Below are 14,672 nucleotides of genomic sequence, written 5' to 3' on the forward strand. Positions count from 1 at the left end.
GAAGTAAAACAACCATTTAGACTTTACATTTAGACAGCAGTATTCATTTCTGTCTTTCTAAAAGACTTCACTTTAAAATATGGGTTATGATGTTACACAATGGCTCTTTTCATAAAGCTGGTGAAATAAGAGCTCTTTATGGAGGCATTGTGTTTCCAGGTTGACCCAGTCCAAGACAGGAATCACAGAGAAATTCAATCATTGGTTTTCAGGTTAAAACATGCAGGTAAATAGTTATGAAAGTGGAATCAAGCCGTTCTGAATCCCCCTGCTCTACATATATGTACCATTCTGTCAGAGGCTTCTTAGGGTTACGCTGGGAAGGTCTTCTGAAGAATTCCACAGACACATCCCGACCGCCAAGGAGTCATTCATTATTACTGTCAGTTCACTGCAGAGGCAGGTCAAAAGGGGGAGGGAGATTGTGTGTTTAAACATGTCATATTCCCTGGTTTTTCAAAGGAATTTGAATAGGAACATGTTTGTTTGTAGTCAGTGTTCCTGACGTTAGGCCTTCTATGCAGACCATTTCAGGTCATTGAGGCCAATTACCATGGGTATTTCTCGTGCTACCAGCCACTTTACCCCCGTGTACATGTACACCTTCCTCCCTCCGCCACTCCAGTATCCCTGCACATTGGAGTAATGGTATAGCCACTGACCTGAATGGGAATCATTCTCATTAGATAATCTATTTTAACACTTTTATTCTGCATTGTTGGGAAAGAGCTTGCAAGTAAGCATTTCACTGTACTGTTTTCCACCTGCTGTGTCCGGTTCACGTGACAAACGTTGAAACGTGAAACTAGGCACCCTAAAGGTGATTAATAGTACACTAATAATACAGCTAGTCAGCACATTGTTGTTACTATGGTGATACCCACTACCCCCTCTCCTTCTCTGAATTATTAGCTTGTGCTTGTTTAGACTGGCCCTGGGCCTGGACTTGTTGACTCTTCATTTCTCTGTGCGACACATGAGACTGAGACGGGAAACGCTAGTGAATATCCACCATCTAACTGATAACCGGCCAGCCAAGCAAGGCAGAAACCCCATTGTCTTCCACGTCCTCCTCTGCCTCTTTACCAGGCCTCGCTAGGATGACTGCAGGGCTCTCCAACTCTCGTTCCAGAGAGGAAACAGAGGGTACAGGCTTTTGTTCCAGCCCGGCACTAACACGACTGATTTGTTTAATCATGTTCTCAGGAATCTTTACAATTGAGACCATGATTGGATGAATTAAGGTATGGATGGTGGAGAGAAGCAAACCTAGTGGTATACTCTAGTATAGCCTGTCCTATTCACGGAAGGACTGGATTGTACTGGGAATAAGCACCATGATGCAACACCACCCCCTAGCAGCAAAAGTGGTGCTCTGTTTTTGAATTGTAGTATGATGGCTCTCGTGCAGATAGGTGCATTTAGTTTTTTATTTCCATATTTTCTGTGGATTACATTCCCAGGGATATGTGAGGGGCTAAAGATGGCAAATGGAGTATTGACCGGTGGACTTACACTGCCTTCAGAAAGTATCCAGACCCCTTGACTTATTCCACATTTTGTTGTTACAGCCTGAATGCACCCATCTAATAAGAATTTGTTCTTAACTGACTTGCCTAGTTAAATAAAGGTCAAATAAAAAAAATACACACACTACCCTGTAATGACAAAGTGAAAACATGTTTTTAGAAATGTTCGCAAATATATTGAAAAAAATATATACAGAAAACTCTTTATATAAGTACTCAAACTGCTTTGCTATGACTCCAAATTGAGCTCAGGTGCATCCAATATCCTTTGATCATCCTTTTTTCTTCAATTGTTTGGACATGATTTAGAGAGAAACACACCTGTCTATATAAGGTCCCACAAATGAGTGTATGTCATAGCAGAAACTATAGTCCATAGATCTCCCAGATAGAATTGTGACTAGGGATATATCTGGGGAAGGGGAGGAATCCATTTCCAAAGTGATGAAAGTTTCCAAGAGCACAGTGGGGAAATTGAAAAAATATGGAACGACCCAGACTCTGGGCGCCCGACCAAACTGAGCAACCAGGCAAGAAGGACCTTAGTCAGGGAGATTCTGTGGTCTGATGAGACAAACTTTGACCTGAATGCAAAGCACTATTCTGGAGAAAACCAGGCACAGCTCATCATCCATCTAATACCATCCTTACCATGAAGCATGGCGTTGGCAGCATCATGGTATGGGGATGCTTTTCAGAGGTTAGAGGCTGGTAAGGATAGAGGGAACAATGAATGGAGCCAAATCCTTGATGAGAACCTGCTTCAGAGTGGAAACAAAGATTTCCGTTCCAACAGGGCAATGACCCCAAGCAGACAGCCAAATCACCGCTGGAATGGCTTCAAAACAAGAATGTGTAAGTCTGAGTGGCCAAGCCGAAACCCAGATTTGAATCCTATTGAAAAATCCCCAAATCCAGATGTTCATTAACTGATCCAGTCATACCCAAGATGACTCAAATCTTTAAGGTGCTTCTACAAAGTGTTGACCCTCGAGGGTGTGAATACTTATGTAAACAACATCTTTCTGTATTTCATTTTCCATACAAAAAAAAATTAAGAAACATGTTTTCAGTTTGTCAATATCCAATATTGTATTTGGATGCGTGAGTATTTTTTTTAAATCCAATTTTGAATTTGTGCTGTAACACAAATGGGGGGAGTGAGTATGTACAGAAGGCAGTGTAGGGGTGCATTCTGTGTAAGTGTTAGCCTATCACTGTAAAGATCTAACCTTAAGAGATGAGGGAGACATGTGCTGTGATGATCATATATATAGAAAATTAAATATGTTTTACTGACACCCTTAGCTTATGGACCAATCAAAACACCGGCATAAGTAGACACACAGCCAATAGGCCAATTGTGATCATCTCCCTAAATCTGGCACTCATTTACTCTCCCCGTTCTGTTTGGTCCAGCAGGGACTGCATCAGATCACCCACTCTTAAGGCAGTAATCATGTTCACTAGTCTCTGATGTAGCTAGGCCGCTGTGTAATTATGTGTTATAGTGACCACCCGCTAAGCATTGCTTAAGGTAGCCAATCCTCTGGAAATTACTACAGTCTTGTTGCCTCCAATGAAACGGTTTAAAGAGTAGTTCAACCGGCGTTTAAGACTTAACTAGCCCTTTCTGGGATCTTAAAGGACTTTATCTTCTAAAGACTTGATCAGAATGTTATTCTACTCTCTGTTTCATTTCCTTAGGCCTTTAAATACACATGCACAGCCACACACACACTGTGACACATGGAGGAGCCACTGTTGTTCCATTACACAGGCCTTGTACATGCATTCCATGAACACCTAACCACACAATTTAAACTAGCTAAATCACATCACTAGGCCTATATCTTGATGTTGTGTAGAGGACACCCTCGGTTAATACTGGAACGTTGCCACTCGCACTGAGAGAACCTAATAGTGGAACGTTGCCATGCGCACTGAGAGAACCTAATAGTGGAACGTTGCCATGCGCACTGAGAGAACCTAATAGTGGAACGTTGCCACGCGCACTGAGAGAACCTAATAGTGGAACGTTGCCACGCGCACCGAGAACCTAATAGTGGAACGTTGCCACACACACTGAGAGAACCTAATGGTGGGACGTTGCCACACGCTGGTGAGAGCAGGGGTTCCCAAACTCTGTCCTTGGGACCCCAGGGCCCTTCACAGCTCATGCAAACTATGAAAGCTTGATGATTAGTTGATTTATTTGAATCAGCTGTGTAGTACTAGGGCAAAAACCAGAACCTGTCCCAAGGACAAAGTTTGGGCAACCCTGGGTTGGAGAATGCTAGTGGACTGAATGTTTGACAGCGGTCTTTAGAAGAGTGTCTCTGAGGGAACCAATATTACCAGTCCTGCCTCTGAGATGTAGTCACTTTACACAATTATTGTCACTGTGGTTATCCAAGTCCCTATAAAAGGGAGAAACAAGTTGAAATAACCTTTTTGTTGGTGTGCTATGTACTGTGAAATGTATTCAAAGGGGATTACAAATGAATGCATTCTCTTTTTAATCCTTGAATGTTATTTCTACTCTTGAATCATTTGACACATTGCATTTGTGAATATATTTAAATGTGTCTAAAAGTATTTATTTTTGTTTTTATCATTTTTGATCAGGTTTGCTGGAATGGGTAATCTTCTAAAAGTCCTTACAAGGGAAATAGAGAACTATCCACATTTTTTCCTGGACTTTGAAAGTAAGTCTGAAGGAGGAGTGTGCAGGAGTTTGACTGGAGGTGTAAGCAGTCAGTCAGTCAGCAAGTGGTTTATATCTATGGGTCCCCTCTGGACATAAAGCTGTGTCGGTCTCTGCCTGTACCTATCTCTAACACAACACACCTCTCTCTCTCTTTCTTCTCTGGCTTTCCTCTCTTTCAGAAACCAAATGGGGAATCTGTTAAAAGTGCTCACTTGCACTGAACTTGAGCAAGGACCAAACTTTTTCCTTGACTTTGAAAGTGAGCACAGCTATTGCCTGGCCTGTGTTCTTCCTTCTCTAGAGCTTTACTTCTGTAGAGCTCCTTTACTAACCAGGTTTTGGGGACAGTTCCATTTCAATACGCTTCCAATTGCACAACTGAGAAGTAACAGTTATTTTCAATTAGGATAATTTTTTCATTGGCCCGAATTGAACTGGAATTAATTCTGACCCTGTTACTAAGCTACCTGCATGTTTCGTAGTCTATGCTCCTAGAACAGCACCTTGCTTGCCTATTGTCTCTCTTCTAATCAAGAGATCTGTTTTAAAGCAGTTTGTTTTGTTGTTGCATGCACCTCATTTCCTCATGTCTAATGGCAGTAAATTATGCATTATCAACAAACAAAAACAAACTAAAACTGATGTTATCCTATTTGACGTTTAATATGTCCTGATGATGTCCTGACCTTTTCAGTGCTCTGCTTTTCCTGATTTAGTTGTCCTTGAGTAGAAAGCAGAACTAGGCCCAGATGTAGTTAGAGCTGACATAGTCATCGTAAACCATAGCCTCATGTTATTGTAAATCGTGTAACATCTGGATGTGGCTCGGCTGTATGTCCATTGCTTCATTGCCTTGCAACTCTTCCTACACATGATATAGGCTAGAGACAGCAGCTGAACTGTTAACATAATAAAATATACTCTTGGCTTAAAAAATGACAGAGAGACATGGGGGATGCACTCACGCCAAGCATATTCCTTAGTAGTAGCCTATTCCACTCGCACAATCGTATTCCTTAGTAGTAGCCTATTCCACTCACACAAAGCATATTCCTTAGTAGTAGCCTATTCCACTCACACAATCGTATTCCTTAGTAGTAGCCTATTCCACTCACACAATCGTATTCCTTAGTAGTAGCCTATTCCACTCACGCCAAGCATATTCCTTAGTAGTAGCCTATTCCACTCACACAAAGCATATTCCTTAGTAGTAGCCTATTCCACTCACGCCAAGCATATTCCTTAGTAGTAGCCTATTCCACTCACGCCAAGCATATTCCTTAGTAGTAGCCTATTCCACTCACACAAAGCATATTCCTTAGTAGTAGCCTATTCTACTCACGCCAAGCATATTCCTTAGTAGTAGCCTATTCCACTCACACAAAGCATATTCCTTAGTAGTAGCCTATTCCACTCACACAAAGCATATTCCTTAGTAGTAGCCTATTCCACTCACACAAAGCATATTCCTTAGTAGTAGCCTATTCCACTCACACAAAGCATATTCCTTAGTAGTAGCCTATTCCACTCACGCCAAGCATATTCCTTAGTAGTAGCCTAATTCCTTCTCTTGTTTATCTACCATAGAGAAAGGGAATGTTTTACAATGCATTTACTCTCCACAGTCATAGTATTTTGACATCAACTGATGTTCTATGTTTAGTCTGTTGGGAAATAATGTAGGTTACTGATTGACTGTATGTGTGTTAGCTGCAGCTTCTAATATGAAAATGCCTTGTATGATTAAGAGCTAGCCATCTAAAGGGCAGAGCTATAAGCCGCTGCCTTCTGTAGCCTTGTAGGGAGCAGCAGGTCATGCTGCTATTATACTGGCAGATCCCATGCTGCTCTTCTGTTTACCACAGAGTAGCCTTTCCCTGTCTCCTCGTGCTTAGATTATCTTTGAACCAGAGATATTCATGTTTATGTCATGCTTGCTGAATGTTTTACAATTCCCTCACTAAAGTATATTGTATCATGCTATTCGTTGCTGAGATTCTATTCTAAGCATTATAAATGGTATTACTGTGTTAGAAAACGCCCTATGCATACATGCATGCATGATTGGTTTTTGACAATCAAATAAAGGCATACACATAGTTCCCCATTCCTGTTAAATTACAGTTTGTGTCACATAATCATTGAAAACCAAATTGTCAGAATGTGTATGAGTTTAATGTCCACTCCAGTACAGTGTTGTTGTGTTGTCTATATGCTGCCTGCTAGCTAGCCAGGCTAACTGTTGTGTTGTCTATATGCTGCCTGCTAGCTAGCCAGGCTAACTGTTGTGTTGTCTATATGCTGCCTGCTAGCTAGCCAGGCTAACTGTTGTTGTGGTGTGTGTCAGATGCACAGCCCACAGACTGTGAGAGAGATGTATGGAACCAGGTGAACGCGGTGCTCCAGGACTCTGAGAGCATCCTCTCTGGCCTACAGGCCTACAAGGGAGCCGGACAGGAGATAAGAGAGGTATGTATATCTACTGGATATGCTTACACACACACACACACACAGTCGTAGGCACAGGCTATGCATATTCACACTCACTCAAACCTATAAATGTAAAGCTAAATTGATGATTTCATACCAGACATCTCAGAATGGTTTTCATTACTCCATTTTTTAAAATTCCATATAGATGATGTACATTTAACCATAGCGTCTGTCATTGTTTCCGCCCAGGCCATTCAGAACCCCAATGACATGATCCTACAGGAGAGAGCCTGGAACTCAGTCTGTCCCTTAGTCATACGACTCAAAAAGTTCTACGGCTTCTCTCTGAGACTAGGTAAGTCCAACCTTTATCCTTCCACGAAGAAGCACTTCGCGTGGCGGGGGTTGACATTTTAATTACTATCAAAAGCCAATCAATTAAATGTTGGTATACTATTAATATTATATTTTTTTATGTAATCTTTTTCACATTGGAGACATGAAACATGTTTTTATTTTTTTACAACCTTACCATTTTCCTTCTTCAGGTGTTTGAAGAGGGCCCTCCATAGCCTGCTGGAGAGCCTGGCGTGTTTAAAACTTACCTCATGTTTGTAATGTATTAACTGTGTTTCTTCTCCTGTAGAGAGGGCCCTTCAGAGCCTGCTGGAGTCCCTGACATGCCCCCCATACACCCCCACCCAGCATCTAGAGAAGGAGCAGGCTCTGGCCAAACAGTTTGCTGAGATCCTTCACTTTACCCTGCGCTTCGACGAACTCAAGGTCAGTCACACACACACACACGTAATTTCAAACGGTTCATTTCTGTACACAAGTGCAAAGTTAGCACCTATTTTATTCCCTCTTGACAAATAACAGTTCCCATGTTGTCTGTTGGAACTAAATGAATGTCCTCTTAACTTTCAGATGAGAATTCCTGCCATCCAGAATGACTTCAGTTATTACAGGAGGACCATCAGCCGAAACAGGATAAACAACATGAATGTGAGTCTGAGAGAACTGTTATGTCGGTCTAGGGTTGCAAAAAATCATGTAACTTTACCAATCTTCCAACAGGGATTTCTGAAAAACCTGGTCATTTTTGGAAAGTTACCTGAATTTTGTGACTGTAGTCATGTCTATTTTAGTCTGAATGTGACAGAATAGCTTGTCTGTGTAAGGCCTGGTTAGCAGTCCTCTGTTGACATCCACTGTCCTCTGCCTTGAAGCTAAAGATGGATCAGATGTTGACCCTCTTCCTGTTTTGTCTTTAGTTGGATATAGAGAGAGAGGTCAACAATGAGATGGCCAACAGAATGTCACTGTTCTACGCCGAGGCGACGCCCATGCTGAAAACCTTAAGCACAGCTACGACAAACTTCGTAACAGAGGTAAGAGACTTCCTTCTTATTGTTAGCTGCTTTGTGAAAAGAGTTGATGGTTAGATTTGTGTTAATAGCAGCAGTGTCTGTTAGAGTTCAGTTGTGTTACTCCCTGTTCAGTCAGATTTTGAAGCAGGTGGGTGTTGTAAGTTAAGTCTGGTTCCCTCATTTCTTCAGTCTGACGATGGTTTGTGTTGTTACCTTGTTATATCTCCAGAACAAGACATTACCCCTGGAGAACACCACTGACGTTCTCAGTACAATGGCCAGTGTCTGTAAAGTCATGCTGGAGACACCGTGAGTTGACTTGATGTACTTTACCTGTAGACATTTAGCAGAGTGACTAAGAGTGGGTCTGTTTATCAATGCCACGCTATAAACAACTGTGAACTGGCGTGTGTGTGTATCCCTCTCTCCCTCCAGAGACTACACGTGCCGGTTCAACAGTGAGGACACGCTGCTGTTCTGTATGAGAGTGATGGTTGGAGTCATCATCCTGTACGACCACGTCCATCCCAACGGAGCCTTCAACAAGTCCTCCAAGATAGACGTGAGAACCTCCTCTCTCACCTATACTGTTAGTTTACAGGGGAAGGTGACCTGGAGGTTACAGAAGGCTCCCAGTGCGGAGGAGTTGGTTAAAGCAGGAAACAAATTCCCAACCCGTATGGAATAATACATCTTCTATAATACATCTTCTATACATACAGTGGCTACTGAAAGCCTGACGTTAGCATCATGTGTATCTCGCTGTTTTGTCTAAGTCATGCCAATGGAAAATGTGTGTGAATTTCTGTTTGAATGTTTTACATGTGTATCCAGAGTAATAGCGCATTTTTTAAAATTTATTTTTCATCAGATGAAGGGATGCATAAAGGTCCTGAAAGAACAGCCAGCAGATAATGTTGAAGGTCTCCTGAACGCCCTCAAGTAAGTCTCTATCCTCGCTTTAGTTTAGTACTTCTCTGATGTCTCACCTTATTCAGTTGAAATGCCAGATGATTTATAAATGGTAGTGTGGTAGGAGTGCTCCTTAGCTTCCAATATTACTGAGTGGTAGAGGGTGCTCTCTGGATTGCTCCCACGGAAATACAGCAAACAATCCCAAGGCACTTCTGTATATCTGTTAAAAACCTTCATTAAATTGGCTTATTTTGGTAAAGGTTAAAAACAAGCTAGGTGTTTCAGCCCTATGCCTTCATCCTGCTTTGTCTTTCAGGTTCACCACCAAACACCTGCACGACGAGTCCACTCCAAAAAACATCCGCTCCATGCTTCAGTAACCTTTTTATATGAAGAGGATCAATGTACTGACCTCAACGAAAGATGTATATGTTTACATAATTTAAAAGACTGGATGTTAATACTTGTGTATTTACATAGTCATTCCCTGCAAGTTACTGAAACGTATAGAACATATACCCTTTTCTTCGAGAAATGAATTGCCTTTTACTGTTATTATGTTAACATACCTTTCAGCCTTACAAACTGAGCTTGGCAAGTAGCATTTGGAGAAACAAGCACTCTGGTTGGTTTCTGTGACTGAGCCAAGCACTCTGGTTGGTTCCTGTGAGTGAGTGGGCGAATGAAAGGAGCTTCATCTGTGGTTTGTGTCAACAAAAGATGAATTCCAAATCAACTCCTAGCCTGGGGTGTATTAATTAGTCGGATTCCGTTTGCAAAGGAAACCGTTTACTGCAGCAACTAAACGGAAACAAACCGAGCAGACGGAACCAAACTTTGAGGGACCTACCTGCATGTGTCCAATAGAAACTCTTGTTTCTGTTGCAAAACGTTTTCCGTTGCAAAACTTTTGCAAAGGAATCCGACATAATGAATACACCCCATGTTCCAGATCTGTTTGTCCTGTCTCCTGTGGATGGCAAGGTGAAGATTGTTCAACCCTACTCAATCCTCTCCTATCTACAAGAGTGCCTAGGAAGTAGAGGCTAGCTAGGGGCTGGTTTGGAATTTAGCAGGGGATGCGTTGAGGGGAAGAAGTGATGGCTTTCATATAACGTGTTCTCAGTAAGTTGATGGACTTTGTGCCTTGTTGGCAAGAAAATGACAAAGGCAGTACGTGCCATAAGAAATAAACAGATCAACCAAATGTTTATTTTTTTACCTGTATGACAGGAGGATTGGGACACAGTGTGATTTTAGGGGGTTTTCTTGTCTGTATTTGGGACTCTGTATCTAACAGAAATCTATTGTTCAAAAAAGCAGCTTTAAATCAAAACTGTCAGGTTATATTTAAGTGACACGGAGCGGCAAAAACAATTCCTTCCACTGCTTTTGTGATCTCTACTCCTGTAGTAGGATGGCAGTGATGATGATGAACCTTCTAGTCATTCTCCTTTATACTGTAAGACCAGTCAGACTGTTGTCCCATTCTCTACCCCTATAGACCACCACAGTATGAGTCATAATACCCATAAAACCTAGCGGTCAAATAAGGAAATGGTTCCAATTGTTTTTCTACCATTCATTTTTCCTATAGGGGATTTTAGAAACACTTAAAATAAGGGCTGTCTTTCATATAGGCTAACCCTGGTGTGAGGTTTAGATAAATGTTAAATTTCTCTAGGACAAAGTGACTTTTATCAATATATTCGCCTCTATTTAATCCCCCCAAATGAAATGCTAATTAGTTGCTATCATAAAGAACTACAAATGCCATGATGAGCTGGACTAAACTGCCAAATTGAGGCAAAGGTAGTTAATCCAGAGATTCTTATCTGTTAGCTAAATGTATTTAATAAATAAATTGGCTCCATTTCTTTAAATTGACAATTCTGTGAACTGTCTTTTGAACGTTTTAAATTGACCGGTGGTGTACAAATACTTTAAAGTACTACTTAAGTAGTTTTTGGGGTATCTGTACTTTGCTGTTTATATTTTTGACAACTTTTAATTTGACTTCACTGCATTTCTAAAGAAAACTTTTTTTACTCCGTACATTTTCCCTGACACCCAAAAGTACTTACATTACATTTTGAATGCTTAGCGGCATAGGAAATTTGTCCAATTCACACACTTATCAAGAAAACATCCCTGGTCATCCCTGCTGCCTCTGATCTGGCGAACTCACTAAACACGAATAGTTCGTTTGGAAATTATGTCTAAGTTTGGAGAGTGCCCCTGGCTGTCCGTTAAAAAAAAATATATAGAATTGTTCCGTTTGGTTTACTTAATATAAGGAATTTGAAATGATTTGTACTTTTACTTTGATACTTAAGTATATTTAAAACTAAATACTTTTAGACTTTTCCTTATGTATTTTACTGGGTGACTCACCTTTTAATTTTCTATTAAGGTTTCTTTACATTTACTCAAGTATGACTATTGGGTACTTTTTCCACCACTGAAATTGACACACTATCTCTTACATTTACATTTAAGTCATTTAGCAGACGCTCTTATCCAGAGCGACTTACAAAGGTGTCAGCTAGAGATGACGTGCAGGAGTTTGTAGGGATTTGAGGTCTTGTATGATGTCTATTTTGATGCTAATTAGCATTTTATAATCTGAGAGTAAATAGAGCTGAATATATTGATAAAAGTCACCTTGTCCAAGAATGATTTTCACGGTTATCAAAATGCCACACCAGAGTAAAGCCTAGACGAAAGACGGCTCTTATTTTAACTGTTTCTAACATCCCCTATGGGGAAAATGAATGGTGGGAAAACGATTGGAACCATTTCCTTGTTTGGCCTCTTGGTTATATGGATGTTATGACACCTACGCTGTGGGACTCTATACCTGAAGTGTACACTCGTTCCCTCCCTCATTGTTTTGGTGTATTGAGTACAGGGAGTTCTCACACCTGTCCATTCCATGAAGAGGTGTGAACCATTACACACTTTGAGAAGTAGGGTTGGGAATTGGACTGCGGTGAAAAATAAATCCCTGAAAATGTATAATTTCAGTATACAAAGTGCCATTCTGAAGAATAAAGCCTTGTCTCTTTATTTTTTATTTTTTTTACTTTCATCCAAAATACAAAGATATTTGTGTCACCTGATTTTGTTTGGATTTACTCTGATTAAAGCTGGAGTTGTGATTCGACGTTAGATGAAATATATGTCAGACTGTTGTTAAACCTGTGTAACTTCTGTTTTCTTTTGAGCTGTTCTTTGTGTAGACCATTGTTTCATGCTAATGAACGAACGTTGACCAAAGGGGCATTATAGGAGTATTCTCTAAACTCATTCAGCTTGTATACAATGGTGTATGTATATTTGACATGGTTCAGTGGTCAATTGAATTAATATAATTATTAACTGGAGAACAATATTGGAAAGTTGTGTACAAAACGGCAGAATTGTGAGTTGCGTCTCTAATGAAAATACATGGTGTTCTATGAATTGGAGAAACCGTTGTTTGGTGATCTGACTTAACATATAGGTCAGACAATCGCATGTTAGGATTAATGACTTGTAGAAATCCTGTGGTGTGCTGCGGTCTCGCTCCTGTCTGTCCAGACGAACGTGGAATTTAAGATGGACTAGCTTTTTGGGTTACCGTACCACCGACTGCTCTGTCCGGACGAACGTGGAATTTAAGCTGTCCGGACGAACGTGGAATTTAAGATGGACTAGCTTTTTGGGTTACCGTACCACCGACTGCTCTGTCCGGACGACCACTAAAGTACCCCCTCGTGCATTTAGCAGTAAGCCTATGGTGTAATGGGTCTTTTCAAGTACCCCCATGGGTCCTAGTACCCCTGGTTGGGAACCACGAGACCAATAGGCCATTGTCATGTTGAGCAGCATCCAAACAATTATCTCCTACCAATTCCATTTCTGCGTTTACATAGGGAGCCCAATTCTGATCTTTTGCCCAAGTATTGTCAAAGGATCTGATCTGATTGATCAAAGATTCAATTAGTGAAAAAAAGATCAGAATAAGTCTGCCTGTCTGAACGCAGCCAATGAGTGACAGGGAGTTGGCATGATGTGACAAACAGACTGGCACTAAAGACTGACTACTAAATACTAGCTAAGCTTCTGCAAATGTATCCTGTTCACATTTTTCCTTATCAGAGAAAGACAAACCTAGGACCATTTTTAAAATGGGCTTTTCACTAGACTAAAGTAGCTTGTGCATTTACTTGTCGCTAAGTCAGCAATATAGACACCAACCTCAGATAATTATGAATTAAATATATTTAATTAGACAGTAAATAGGATTTACAGTGCTAATGTGAAATGAGACAAATGGCTATAGATTTTGAAATCCATGCCAAATCAAAATACCTAGCTATATATTACCGTATCTATTTTGATACTTCATACACACTCTCCATCTGTGTACTCATCGTAATATAAAATACCAGTAACTCTCCATCTGTGTACTCATCGTAATATAAAATACCAGTAACTCTCCATCTGTGTACTCATCGTAATATAAAATACTAGTAACTAACATTTGTTGAACGACCATCAAATGTCCACAGTGGATTTTAACATTCATGTTAATTGTTTATTTTCTATAGTTTCTGGTAATACATAATACATTGACAATTTAGACATACTTTTTGTTTGAAGGACAATTTATATATGCAATGAATGAATACTGTACATGGACAAGACATTCAGCTAAATGTACAGTATGATATTGATACAAATACTGAGGTTTAATTCCAAAACCAATTTCTGTCAAACCTCTGTCAGTATTGAACTCCAAAATGCCTTTTTCAGCCCAATATATGCTATTCTGATTACGGTGTGTTGAATGAAGCTGTATTGAATATAAAGAAGGGGGGGAAAGTTAACTGACAACTGTTTCATAGTTTGGGACACTGGTTCAATGTTTCTAAATGGCTTTAGCTTTATATTACATATTGAATGGGTGTGTGAACTGAAAATAAAACTGTTACATTTCCTGCACCTGCGTTTGTTCTAATGAATATTGTATTTACATTTTCCAGACGTAGCCATATGTTTTTATATTATGTATTTCTGTCATAATGAAACTTAGTGGAAATTAAGGTAAACATGATTTGATGTAAATCCCATGTCAAGAGGACACTATCAGTCCATCTTCCCAGTACTGTGTTGGTTGAACAGCTTCTTTTCTGATTCTCCCTCCTCCCAATTGCCTCTGTTCCTGTAGTCTGCAGTGCTGTTTGGCGTCTGAGTACTGCAGTACATAAGTGCTCCACAGGGTGGCGATATGAGGATCCACCACTGGAAGCTGGTAGTTGTGGTGTTGCTAAAACCCTCAACATGTACGTGAATGATATGTGATACAGTAGATGCACAATAAGAAATAAAGCTTTGATTGAATAAGAATGTAATGTCACATGTTGCCTTGGACAGAGAGACTTCAGCACAGAGACAAAGGATTCTTATTTGATGGAGAGCTTTATCATTCTGTTATAGTTCCACCAAGAATGTGCATTGAAGGAATTGGTCTTACTAGGCGTGATCCTGTGACCTTTGTGATGAAAGGAAGGAGGGAAGGAAGGAGCAAAAGAAGGTGGAAGGAAGGAAAGAAGTAAGGGAGGAATGATAGATTCATTTTAAACATGCAGGTCATAGTGTTTCGTACTGGTGTGATCCTGTGTGTCCTCATTGATGCCCTCAGTCTTTCCTGTCTGAGTCTGGTCCGCT

The 14,672-nt window shown here is 40.4% G+C and overlaps 1 protein-coding gene across 4 annotated transcripts in view; it reads left to right on the top strand.

Annotated features, from left to right (window-relative positions):
• LOC115120973 (CYFIP-related Rac1 interactor A-like) overlaps positions 1-13,946 on the top strand; it is a 47,695-nt gene extending 33,749 nt beyond the window's left edge. For 2 of the 4 annotated variants that reach the window (XM_029649966.2, XM_029649965.2), the window contains exons 3-12: positions 4,158-4,237; positions 6,587-6,708; positions 6,922-7,027; positions 7,319-7,455; positions 7,600-7,677; positions 7,947-8,063; positions 8,272-8,351; positions 8,478-8,604; positions 8,914-8,984; positions 9,274-13,946. In XM_029649966.2, coding sequence (XP_029505826.1) covers positions 4,168-4,237; positions 6,587-6,708; positions 6,922-7,027; positions 7,319-7,455; positions 7,600-7,677; positions 7,947-8,063; positions 8,272-8,351; positions 8,478-8,604; positions 8,914-8,984; positions 9,274-9,337 — 972 coding nt within the window. In that variant the 5' untranslated portion in view covers positions 4,158-4,167 and the 3' untranslated portion in view covers positions 9,338-13,946. Of the gene's footprint in view, positions 1-4,151; positions 4,238-4,418; positions 4,499-6,586; positions 6,709-6,921; positions 7,028-7,318; positions 7,456-7,599; positions 7,678-7,946; positions 8,064-8,271; positions 8,352-8,477; positions 8,605-8,913; positions 8,985-9,273 lie in introns of those variants that run through there. The other 2 variants (XM_029649963.2, XM_029649964.2) reach the window with 2 other exon arrangements.
• Positions 13,947-14,672: the final 726 nt, after the last annotated feature.

Source organism: Oncorhynchus nerka, linkage group LG13, assembly GCF_034236695.1.
Source record: "Oncorhynchus nerka isolate Pitt River linkage group LG13, Oner_Uvic_2.0, whole genome shotgun sequence".
Lineage (NCBI taxonomy): Eukaryota > Metazoa > Chordata > Actinopteri > Salmoniformes > Salmonidae > Oncorhynchus > Oncorhynchus nerka.